The following is a 13,156-nucleotide window of genomic DNA, read 5'->3' on the forward strand; positions in this document are numbered from 1 at the left end:
AATATGACTTTAGAGCCCTCACTCACTTTTGAATGTTAAACTTTAAAGTAGTAAGCTGCTATCTTCGAGTCTTCTATATGACTGTATAACAAGTGATTCGACTAAACTCTTGTTTGTAAAAAAGAAAGGCTCTGAGATAATCAATGCTCAGACTGCTATAAGATATTTCACATTGGCATACGTCTAAGATTTCTAAAAACTCTTTTTTACATAGTCCTTAGTGACAATTAGAGAGTATACGTCAGATACCTTCTGCCCTGATCCCCAGGTGATGGTTTACTTGATGACTTCATTGAGTCTCAGATAATGATTTAAATTGTGTTTGGTTTTTCACTACTCTACTCGTGTATACTGTAACACTTCTTCTCCGAGTCCCGGGCCTGTTATCAGATTCGTGCAATTCACTGCATTATCCACTGAGCCCTTCACTAGAGGGCCGGGTACGTATGTATATATATGTGATGATGATGTGTTGTAATAAGATGGCGATGGCATGGGGCCTGATACTGATACTACATATATGATTCACCAGACCCCTGATGGGGCCGGCTATATTGAAATTCTGAGCATGCATGTCTTTCTAATTTACAGAATACAGGTACATGTTTCTGACTTGATAAATTGTTCTCCTGCTTCTCTATTTTGGATATACCTCCAGTTGTACTATGTTACGTTTTACATACTCAGTACATATGTCGTACTGACCCCCTTTCTCGGGGGGCTGCGTTCATGCCCGTAGGTACAGATACAGGTTTTGAGAGTCCGTCAGCTTAGGATTCCACGCAGCTCAGCTGGAAGAGGCTCCATTGTATCGGGGCCTAGTTTTTGATACTGTCTACTGATGTATAACATTGTTTTGTCCATTCGGGAGTACGGCGGGGGCCTTGTCCCGCCATATGTGGTCATTTATATTTTTAGAGGTCTGCAGACATGTATATGTGGGTTGTGTATGTCAGTTTGATTCAGCTGGGTCTACATGATATACGATATACGTTATTATGTTATGGCAGCCTTGGCGGCTTGCGTGCCCTGTCATGTTGTGACACAAACGAAAAGGGCTACAGGTTTATGAAAATGTTACCACCCAGTGGGGCTCTGTTGCATGATATTATCTTATTTACGATTCAATGTGACCACAACTAATAGATATGTGTACGGGGGGTCTAGGTCGGACCCCAGTCGCGGCTTACGGGGTTGGGTCGTGACAGAATTGGTATTAGAGCTAGGTTTCGATCCTGGGACCTGTGGGTTTTTCAACAAAGACTGTGAATCAAGAAAATAATGAGATACCATGATGCTTTCAAAGGTGAAAGGCCATAGAGAGATATTGTCTATAATCTATGAATCTTCTAGTATAGATAAAATACAACTAATTTTATTTATATATATATATATATATATATATATATATATATATATTATAATTTAGATTTTCTATTTTATGTTTTGATATGTATTGATATACTTTTAAGTACTGTGTTTGAAGTTTCACTGGGTATGTTGTTGTTGTTACTAGTGTTTTATATTTTAAAAAATATTCAATATTAGTACTTCTCTTTCTGTAAAAAAATTACTTTTTCCGTCATGCAAATATATCTATATGATTGTGTTAATTATCTTATTTTGACATAATCAAATATTCATTTCTTAAAAAAATAAATAATAAACAACTCAAGAGAGAAAAATGAATCAAACCAAATTTATTTGAATTAGATAGTACTTTTTTAAAACCAAAAAATGAAAAATTGAAATCAAATAAAATAAAATCAAACTAAAAAATCGAATGCACATTCCTAACCACCTCGATGAATGGGATTGTGATAATATGGTTGCTAATAATGATTGCGAGCAATAATATTTGGTGATAGTGGATCGACAATAGAAGTGTGCGAAAATCAAACCGATTAATAAATCGAACCGAAAAAAATGTGTTATTGGGTTAATGAATTTTTAATGGTTTTATAAAATAAAATTATTTGGTTATTGGCTCGATATTGATTTTTCAATATTGAGTTATTTGTTAAATCGATAACTCATTATGGCAATAGTAATTTACTACTTTATCCCTACATAAATATTAAGCATTAATATCAATAACTTATTGGTTAGTACCTTTGCCCAAAGACTTCAATTCACATTATTGTCCTAGTTCTTTTATTTGTGTTGCACTTATATTGCTTTTTTCATGTTAGTTACTACTATTTCTATTTTATGAGCATTTTATAAAGTTACATTATTATTTTGTCGTGTCAAATTATTAGAGAAGTCATATAACTATTTATGAGCATTTCCTTATTGATTAAACCGAAAATCGAACAGTTAAAGATCAAAAATCAAAAATTGATAAAAAAATATTTTATTGATTTGATTATTGGTTTAGCATATTTAAAAATCAAAAACCAATAAATCGAATCAATAATACATAAAATCGAACCGAACCGATTGATGCATACCATTAATCGACAATAATAATATTTGATAGACTAGCTTGCACATCTTCTATTTGACACTCATTCTTAACTTGGGAATTTCTCTTTTTCTCTCTTCTATATCAGCGAAGGAAGGATACGAGCAATTGGTTGAATGATTGTTATTCCATTTATAGTTACAGTGCCTCTATCGGTCCTATAAAGTTGGCTCTACTTCACTAGAAAGATGTGGTACTCATTAGCGAGCGTCTGATTACTAACGATTTCTGGTTCCCCTGTCTTTCTGCCATAGTCTACACTTGTTCGTTCAAACGATCGACGATAGAAGGCTTAGGGGATAGGGGTATATTCATATATAAAAATTTCAATCAAAATCAATTAAGGTGATAAGACATGCGAAGCGAAAGATTTTTTCCTAGCATTAAACCTTACTTCAAAGACTGAAAAGTTTCAACAAATCTTCTCTTTTCTTCTTTAAGAAATCATTGAAATGACTGATTTTTTTTCTTTACCAGAACCTCCACTTCTCACATTGAGCTTAGAAATTGATCTTTTTCATTTTAAAAGAAAGTTTTTAGCAATTCTCATCAAGGAAGGGGTTATATTGCACATTTGATTCAAGCGGAATCCATCGGTGACCCCCTAAAGTTAGCATTAATTTGCACTTAGATACCTCAACTAGATTTTGTTCATTTTTGACACTTTAAATAAGGTCTCAATGTGTTATTTTGACATTTGGTGCTGCCTTGTCACATTGCGTGTGCTGCACCCATTTTGAGTGCGTGAAGAGCGTTTCTTTTTTTAAAAAATATTGTTTTTCTTGTTCTTCTTCTTCTCCATTTTCTAGCTACCATTTTTTATCCATGGTGAAATAGATTTGATGATGCCAAATATAAAGTGAATTCAAATGCCACGAGATTTTCTCAATCTTAAACACCTTTTCTTGTTTTGTTTCCTTCTTCTCCTCGAAATAATTTAAAAAGCATCGACAAAGATTTTTAAAATTCCCCAAATCATTTTAAAGCTATCTATATATAGTCAATTTTTTTAATAGATTCAGTAACTTATAGATCCATCAATCATTCTCTACGTATTTTGATTCCTTTGCACATACGAGAATTGATTTCCCCCCCCCCCCCCCACTAATTATTAATAACTAATTTTTAGAAGTAAAGAAGAAAAAATTGTGCTTTTATTCAATAAATTTTTCAAAAAAATTAAATTCTTCTTAAAGTGTTTCTGAAGATGATATGGGTGGGGTTGGGGTGGATGGGGTGGAGATGAAGATCTGATGGGGTGGTGGAGGGGTTGGGGTGGGTGGGGCTGGAGAGACGACTGGGAGGGGGGAGTTAATAGAAGTAGTTAATTTTTCTTCTTTTTTTTTTAAATTATTATTTGGATAAAAAATGCTACATGTCATCAAGTTATTGATCATTTTTTTTACTTAAAAGTCATTGTTTAAGAATGATTTTTGATATATATATGCCAAGTGTCATCGTTTAATTCGCCACTTTGACAAGGCGAGTGTTTTACACACAATTTTATATTTGGGTAATTGTCAAAAATGTGTTAAAATGACACATCGAAACCTTACTTGAGGTGTCTAAAATGAACAAAGTCTAATTAAAGTTTTTAAGTAAAAATAGGTGTCAACTTTAGAGATTCACCGATGAGTTCAGCCTTTGATTCATGAACATAGAATTCGTAAACAAACAAACCTAACATTTTTTGAAAGCGAAAAAGAAAGGATTTGCAAACAAAAAATATCAAATAAACTAATCTATGAGCAAAAGTCTTGAAAGAGTAAGTAGAGGAAAAATATTTCTTTTTAATAAAGAAGTTGATTTTTAAACCCACTTAAGACCGTTTCTGATCCCCAACGTTAAAAGTAAATAACATAATTGTACTCCAGGAGAATGCATTGATCTCCATGATCAGTCATTCTCAGCTTCACCAATGCAGCTGGCAGACTGCTAAAAGGACTGCAGTATCTTGGGGCTGCTTTGGAGCAGCACCCTCAGCTTGCCAAACACATTCTCCACTACTAACACACTCCAGCAACAACTCCATCAACCTGCAGCAGACAAGAAACATATACAAGTTTGTTGGTTTTGTTATTTTGTGCAGGTGCTCCAAGAGGCCTAACCACCTCAAAACAAAGACCAACAAGCAGCCTAGGGAACCTGCAGATTGGCAGCCTTGGATGCATTCCATCAACAGCTGCAACAGCTCCACCAACTTGCAGCAGCCAAGGAACAAATACAAGCTAATGCTACAGCAGCTTGCACACCTCTTTGGTTGTATGTATTGTTGGTCTTGTTTGGCTGTGCAGGTACAAGAATGAACCACTTCAAACCAAGGACCAACAAGCAGACTAACTACAAAGGCAGCAACAAGGAGTACAGGTCTGCAGCAACCATACATTTGGACCACCATGCAGCTACTTCCTTCCTTTCAACCTCCATAGCTGGTAATCATGATGCTGATACAAAGGCACACTTCACCTGGATTTACTTGATACGACAAGACTAAAAGGAGCAAAGATGAAAGGAATTTCCCATCCCATGCGAGATAGAAGTTTCGTATGCTTGTTCTTCTTCAATGTAGCTATGTCTGGTACGTAGCATAGTTGAATAGGACTAGTGTAGGTTACTTTTCTTTTTTCTCATGGAAGGGGAGAGTCTCCCTCATTTATGCTTTCATAGTTGAATTGTACCGGGAGGAGTCCTCTCACAGGTTTAATGCTTTCTAGTTATAGTTAGTTTCTTTTTTGTATCGGGGATGAGTTAGCCGACCTTAATAGGTTAGCCGACTTATGAACCACCATAGGATCGGAGGTAAGGTTTATGTCCCCCTCCTTGTATTTTTATTTTGATTATTTATGTTAAGGCTTGGGGGTGTTGCTTAACCCCTGACTGTGCACGAGAGGTGGGAGCCTCGTGTAGGGTCTGTTCCCGTAAAAAAAAAAAAAAAAAAAAAAAAAAAAAAAAAAATAAAAATAAATAACATAATTGTAAATATCTTCTTGCAAAAAGAAAAATCTTTAATGAGGAGAAAACTATTTTGTTTTGTTTGAAAAAAGAACAAAACAATATTTTTTTAAATCTTCAGAAAAACTGCAACCACTATCTTTCAGGTGCACATTAAGTAAATTCGCTCCTATGCATATAACTCATAAATCACACATGAGATGCAACCCTCTTCTATACATATAACTCATAAATCACACATGAGATATAATTCGCGCTAAACAAGTTCAGTGTGACGAACTCGATTGAAAAAACATCTGAAAAAAGAAAATCGATCTTTATCTTTTCTTATAAAATACCATATGCTATACCAACTTAATTACACAAAATAAAATTAGGAAATCGATATTAATGGGTTGGTTAGTGAAATGATTTGCTTTAACCTATAATTTATGTAATTATACGTAAATTTTACATATTGTAAGATCAACATGGAGTAAGAAAATATATACATAGAGGACAAAGTGAACCGATTGCGACACCACCAGTTAGAAGACAAAACCCTCTCTCTCCAAAGTCCAAATATTTAGAACAAGTCGCAGTTGAGGTGTTCAAATGGTTCAAATTCGGGAGAGTACATGTGTTCAATAGGTATAAGCCATAATCAAGATGTCTAAGTGAAATATGCGGATAATTTTAAGGAGTCGTCGATGACTTAATCCTTGATAATAGTTGTTAACAATGACGATCATTGTTGGTGAGCGCAACATATAATTTTGGTGGAGGATGATGATAACTATTCATAATGGTGATTGTCCGATTGATATCAATGGTTAGGAATATATGAAGGTAATTTTTGAGATGATTGATGATGGTCGTGATAACAATGATTAGTGTTGATAATTATAAATAGTAAGTTAGTTGTAGTGATAATTGACTAAAGAATCATTCCTCAAGCGGAAATATCATATCATAAGAGAGAGAAGAATTTACTAGGCGAAAGAACAGAAAAATAAACATATTCAAAACTCATCTTACTTGGAAGTCTTAAGAATGAACCAAAAACGAAGGTTTCCTCTAGATCAAATTTTAAATTGAATTTGTTTTTTTGATTTTTCAATTCGATCTCGGATGATAGTGACAATATGATTGCTAATAATGATTGTGACCAGTAATACTTGATAATAATGGATCAACAATAATAACATCTGATAGTCTAGCTTCCACATCTTCTCTTTGGCACTCATCATTGGCTTAGGGAGTGCACTCTCTCTATCGATCAAATGATTGTTATTCCACTTACGTTTTTGTGCTTCTATTGGCCCTATAAAAATGGCTCTACTTCATTAGGGAGATGCAGTACTTATTAACAAGTGTTTGGTGACCAACGATTTCGAATTTCCCTACCTTTCTATCATAGTCTATACTTATCCGTTCAAATGATCGACGATGGAAGGTTTACGAGGATAGGAACATACTCATATGAAAATTATTCTAACAAAATTAATAGGGTGATCGACCCGCGAAGCAAAAACTTTTTTGCTAACTTTGAACCTTACTTGAAAGTATGGACTGCTTCAACATATCATTTTTCTTCTTCTTGAGAAATAACTGAAAAGATAGAATGTCGTACTACAAATGAATTTTACCTTACCAAAACCTCCACTTCCCAAATCGAGCTTAGAAATTAGATCTTTTTCATTAAAAATAAAAGATTTCAGCAATCCTCATTAAGAAAGAGATTCCATTGCAATCTGATTTATGAACAAAGAATTCTGAAACAGACAAACTTACGTTCTTTAGAAAGCAAAAAAGAGAGAATTTGCAAGAAAAAGTCGAATAAATTAACCTATGAGCAAAAGTCTTGAAAGAGTGAGCACAAAGAATGATATTTCTTATAATAAAAAAGTCGATTTTCAAATTAAGTTTGTGATTCTCAATGTTAAAAGTAAATGAAATAATTGTAAATGTCTTCTTGCAAAAAGAAAAATCTTCAATGCGGCGAAAATCATTTTGTTTTGTTTTTAGAAAAAGAACAAAAAGCAAAACCTTTTTTTTGAAACTTTCAGAAAAACTATAATCACTATTTTTCAGGTGCACATTAAATAAATTCTCTCCTATGCATATAGTTCGTAAATCACATATGAGGTATAATCCGCACCTATGCATATAACTCATAAATCACATATGAGATATAATCCAGGCTAAATAAGTTTAGTTTGTCGAACTCAACTGAAAAAATATTAATAAAAGAGATCGATCTCTAACTTTTCTTATACTATACCACCTGCTATACCAACTCAATAAGACAAAGTAAACTGCATAAAATTTATGGGTTAGTTAGTGAAATGATTTTTTTTAAACCTGTAATTTATGTAATTTTTAAATATATATCTAATATTTTACATTAAAAGATCAGCATGGATTTTTTTAAAAAAATACATAGAGGACAAAGTGAACGATTGCGACACCATCATTCATAGGACAAAAACCCCTCTCCAAAGTCCAAATCTTTCCGCCGTCGGCCGCCGTCCACCGTCCACCGTCAAATCGATATGCAATAGATATTGACATGAGTAGAGAAGAGATAGGTAATAGGATGACTGTTAAAGCAAAACCTGCAGCAGGATTAGCTATAGCTACTATTGTGAAGAATAATGGCCACCATCGAGATGATGATGAAGAAGGGGAGTCAAGGCTTGAACCAAATGTCGGGTTAGAGTTCGATTCAGCTGAAGATGCACAAGAGTTTTACAATCTCTATGCAACGAAAATTGGATTCAGGATTCGAATTGGTCAGCTTTACCGTTCCCGAATTGATGGGTCTGTTGTTTCCCGGAGATTTGTTTGTTCGAAAGAGGGGTTTCAGACTAGTTCAAGAACGGGATGTCCAGCGTTCATAAGAGTACAAAGACTTGATTCTGGGAAATGGGTTCTTGCTAATATTAAGAAGGAACACAATCATGAGCTTGAACGTCCAGGTGAGATTTGCCCATCTCGAATTCAAAGAAAAATTGTTCCCTTAACCCCAACCCCAAAATCGAAATCATCTTCTGTTGTTATATCAACTAGGACAGGACTTAGATCACTTGATGAAGATGGCCCATCTGGGATTCTTGATTTTAAGCGTCTTAAAAGGGAAAAAAACAATGGAGAAACTAGAGGTGAACCGTATAAGGGGTTGGAATTTGTTTCTGCTGGTGAAGCATATGAGTTTTATCATACTCATGCTGCTAATACTGGGTTTAAAGTTAGGATTGGTCAGCTATTTCGTTCGAAGAATGATGGGTCGATTACCTCTCGGAGATTTGTTTGCTCCAAAGAAGGTCATCAGCATCCATCAAGAGTAGGTTGTGGAGCGTTCATGAGGATACAGAGACAAGAATCAGGAAGGTGGTTGGTTGATCGTTTTCAAAATGAACATAACCATGAACTTGGAGCTCCGATTGATGCTAGTGAGAGAGTTTCATCGAAAGGTTTCAAAGAAGAATTAAGTATTGGGTTGGAGAACATGGATTTAGTTGAATCAAATGGAGGCTTTAGCCTTGTTACAAGATCTAGGGAGAGTAAAATTGGAAGTGATTGGTACAATGAGCTTTTTGACTATTTTCAGGCTCGGCAAGCAGAGGATATGGGATTTTTCTATGCAGTGGAAATGCATAAGGGTAGAGCCATGAGTGTATTATGGGCTGACTCCCGGTCTAGATTTTCTTGCACTCAGTTTGGGGATGCAATTGTTTTAGACACAACCTATAGAAGGGGTAGTTACTCAGTGCCATTTGCTTCATTCATTGGGGTAAATCACCACAGGCAACCAGTACTTCTTGGCTGTGCCTTAATTGCTGAAGAGTCTGAAGAGTCATTTACTTGGGTGTTTCAAGCATGGCTTCGGGCAATGTCAGGGCATCGTCCTGTCTCTATAGTCGCTGATCAGGACAGGGACATTCAATATTCAATTGCTCAAGTTTTCCCGGGAACACATCATCGGTTTTCTGCATGGCAAGTTGTGGCTAAGGAGCAGGAAAACATTGGTGCATTATTCTCAATGAATCCTGAATTTAAGTATGAATATGAAACTTGCATTTTCCAGAGCCAAACGGCTAATGAGTTTGAAGCAGCATGGAATGTGCTTATTAACAAATATAATTTGAGAGAGAACACATGGTTAAAGGAGATGTATAGGATGCGTAAGAGTTGGGTGCCATTATACATTAAAGGCACATTCTTTGCTGGCATTCCAATGGACGGAAGCTTGAAATCATATTTTGGCACCATATTGACATCTCAAGCACCACTTAGTGAATTTCTTATACGGTACGAAAAGGCCCTTGAGCAACGCCGTGAAGAGGAAAGAAAAGAGGATTTTAACTCATTCAATTTGCAAGCAGTTCTGCACACGAAGGACCCTATAGAAGACCAGTGTAGAAGGCTTTACACTATTACTATGTTCAAAGTGTTTCAGAAAGAGCTTTTGGAGTGCTATAGCTATGTTGGAATTAAGATAAATGTTGAAGGTGCCATTAGTAGGTATCTGGTGCAGAAGTGTGGGAATGGAGATGAGAGGAATACAGTTGCCTTTAATGCCTCCAATCTTAATATCAGTTGCAGTTGTAAGATGTTTGAGTTTGAAGGTGTGCTGTGTAGACATGCCTTGAAAATTTTTCAGATAATGAACATAAGGGAGCTTCCATCTCGCTATATCCTACATCGTTGGACAAAGGATGCAAAATATGGTATACTACGTGATGTCGATTCAGGGGGTGCTTCTCATGATTATAAGGCATTGATGTTGTGGAGCTTAAGAGAAGAAGCAAAGAATTACATTGAGGCAGGAACAGCATCTTTAGAAAGATATAAACTTGCGTTTGAGATCATGCAGGAGGGTAGAAGAAATCTTTGTTGGCAAAACTAGGGAAGTACGGGGTTTAACAAACATAGATAAGAGGTATTTTCCTCCTCCTTTTATTTCATCGCCTGTATCTCCAGCATTGAATTTCAAGATTTGTACTGAATGTCTGTCTGAATGTGGCTAATGTCTGGTGCTTTTCAGAAAAACGAAAAGGAAAAAAAATTCTTATTTATTTTTATTACTTTCTCCTCACAAAATTACTTAAGTGTTATATGGTGTTGTGATTGATTATACATCTGAATCACTGATCATAAACGTAGATGCATTTTATTGCTGACGTGATTGATCATTGTATTAATCAATTATCTTCTATCAATTTATGTTTTTGTTTGGTTAAGTTGCTTTCTTTTTAGCTTTTGTTTTTTTTCCCTGGTATGCTTTCATCAAAATTCTTAGTTGTAAGTTAATTTTTGGACACGATCGTTTCTGTGTATGAGTTATCCTCAATATTATCTGATAGTTTTCCAAATGTACCAAAGCTGATGTAAATGCTTTTATTAAGCGTATCAAGTAGTTACCATTTATATACAACTGCCTGATATTTTTCACTGACAAGTGACATTTTGTTGCAGTTTTTTCTCTTTTTTTCCTGTTTAATGTCAATTGTTGGGTCTAGGTTCAGTGACAATTCAGAACATGATGTATAGATGTAGTGAACATCCAAGAAAAAATCTGAATTTGACATGAAGCATTTAAATCCATTATTCAATTTTCTGACTTAAGGGAGTGAATGTCATTAGGTTATTTCTTTGAAGAGACATTAATCATAATCATGAAGTAAGAAGGGAGGTATTTGTTATACAATCATGCTGCATATATAGCGGCTGAGTCAAAAGAATTATTGCGAGGTCTGTTGCTTGGCTTTTACTTAGTCTACAAGAAACCTTAAAATGTTAACCTCTCCTGGAGTGGGTTGCTGCCGTTTGAGTACTACACTTTAGTTTTTTTTAACTCTTCTTGACTCGCCTAGATCGCGGAGAACTTACTTTCGATGTTACTATTTCCCAATTAAACTGCCCAATTCCCTTATATGAAAAAATTGAATGCTGGAGGGGGCTCTATTTGAATCATTTACGCTAGATTATATTTTAGTCCTTTAGTAATATCCGAACAAGGAAGTTCTTCTCCACCATGTTATATTGAACTTGGTTCCTAGGTCAAAGACTCTTGGTCCTCTTGAAAACTTAGTGATATTCTTGCAGAACATTGAAGCCAGTGTCAGTTCCATGATCAACTCTGTGTGATGTTGTGTGGCAGTCTGTTATTAAGTAATTCCAGAGCTTTCAAGACTTGCTGCATATACTGGATCAGACTAGAATATTTTTCCAGTGATAATTCGAGGATTCTGTGGTGCTACCAAAGTGATCCCTCCCCCTCAAGCAAACAAATCATCATATGACTATTTTTTTTTCTCAATCACAATCACAATCACAATCACAAACTGCAACTGTGAATTAAAAATGTCGCTACGAAATCCAGGGCTTCTTTGTAAAACTGGTCAAATGTGGTACTGAAAGAAGCTTGAGCAGAATGGACAGTTGGAAAATCCATCATCAACCTCTGGAAAATGGATCCCGCAAGAAAGAGACCAATGCTATTCTGATGGAATTTCAACTCTGGTTCATTTGTTGATGCTAGAATTTTGATGGATTTTCTTTTGCTTGGAGCAGACTGTTGTAAATAGTATTGACTCTCTTTTGGAATTTGTAAGCTCCTTAATTTTTTTGTTAGGAGTCATCTGAAATTGTACAGGAGCTGTTGTTTTTGTAATCTATTTGCATCTTCTGGATGCTGAATGAATGAAATCTCCTCTTACTTTATCAAAAAACTGGACAATTGTGGTATAATTCTTTGATGACATGGTGGAGATGTCCAAAGCGTGATGGACAGGGTCAAATTGAGGAGCTTGCTGTGGAGATAGGTTTCCGGTTGGTGAACCAAATGTCTCACCTGGCTACTCCAGTGATTTAGTAAGGACAATTCGGTAAACATAACAAAGTATTTCCTTATTTCTTAAATTAAATTCCGTATCCGATCAAATGATGCCACGTAAATTGAAATGGAGGAAGTAGGGGATTTTGGGTCGTTTGACGGTGTTGGCTTTCAAGAATTGGCTGGTAAAGGTTCCTCTCAATATTTTGTGAGAATTTACGTAATACATGTATGAGTAATTTATTTAGGACGTAGAAAAAGAAAAAGAAAAACTTAAGGTTTTGTTAACAAATTCGGCAAAATTCAAGAACTTTGATTCAGGTTTGTATTTGTGTTGAAAAAAATTCATTTCGTATAATTGGGGGAGGGGAATAGAAAAAAGAAAGGGGGCATTCCGAGAATTGAACTCGGGACCTCTCGCACCCTAAGCGAGAATCATACCACTAGACCAAATGCCCATTGCTGTTGTATAAAGTTTGTAAACCTTAAATATATCATCTAATTAATACTCCCCTATTCCATATTAATTGAATTTTTGAGCCTTTTTTCATTGTTGAAAATTCATTTTTTTTTTCATATTTGACCTTTCTTTTAATGAAAATTTATATCTTTTAGGTGATAGATTGCATTACTTGGGAACAAACAAAAGAACAATAGTGAAAAATATGATTTAAATTATGTCCTTAAATATTTTTCTTAATAGATGTGCATTACCTCATAAATTTACTTAATATGGATGAGAGGGGAGTATATCATAATAACTAAAATCATAATTTGTCAATAATTAGAATACCAAAAGTGTTATTAACTCTTTAAAAGCAGTAGAAGAAAAAAGTCTGTTTTTGAGCTTTTTTTCTACCTGATAATCAAATACTTTAGCATTTTCACCATTCTGTTTAATTTGATTGATAAAAGAT

General features: G+C 35.0%; 1 protein-coding gene and 1 non-coding gene across 4 annotated transcripts; one reads left to right on the plus strand and one right to left on the minus strand.

The window, feature by feature from the left end:
- Nucleotides 1-7,836: 7,836 nt before the first annotated feature.
- LOC129876418 (protein FAR1-RELATED SEQUENCE 12-like) lies at nucleotides 7,837-12,154 on the plus strand. Of its 3 annotated transcripts, none has more exons than XM_055951858.1 (2): nucleotides 7,837-10,343; nucleotides 11,510-12,154. In XM_055951858.1, the coding sequence occupies exon 1, from the start codon at nucleotides 7,971-7,973 to the stop codon at nucleotides 10,308-10,310; it is 2,340 nt and encodes a 779-aa protein (XP_055807833.1). In that variant the 5' UTR covers nucleotides 7,837-7,970; the 3' UTR covers nucleotides 10,311-10,343; nucleotides 11,510-12,154. The 3 variants fall into 3 exon arrangements, with proteins under 3 accessions (XP_055807833.1, XP_055807835.1, XP_055807834.1); XM_055951860.1 differs by having other exon boundaries at nucleotides 11,565-12,154; XM_055951859.1 differs by having other exon boundaries at nucleotides 11,787-12,154.
- Nucleotides 12,155-12,625: 471 nt separating this feature from the next.
- On the minus strand, nucleotides 12,626-12,697 carry TRNAP-AGG (transfer RNA proline (anticodon AGG)). The gene has a single exon. It is a non-coding gene; the product is annotated as a tRNA-Pro (tRNA).
- Nucleotides 12,698-13,156: the final 459 nt, after the last annotated feature.

This window comes from Solanum dulcamara, chromosome 12, assembly GCF_947179165.1.
Source record: "Solanum dulcamara chromosome 12, daSolDulc1.2, whole genome shotgun sequence".
Classification (NCBI taxonomy): Eukaryota; Viridiplantae; Streptophyta; class Magnoliopsida; order Solanales; family Solanaceae; genus Solanum; species Solanum dulcamara.

What these genes read in the sequence shown, in the direction of transcription:
- LOC129876418 (XM_055951858.1), top strand. Translation starts at nt 7,971, where the DNA reads ATGAGTAGAGAAGAGATAGGTAATAGGATGACTGTTAAAGCAAAACCT.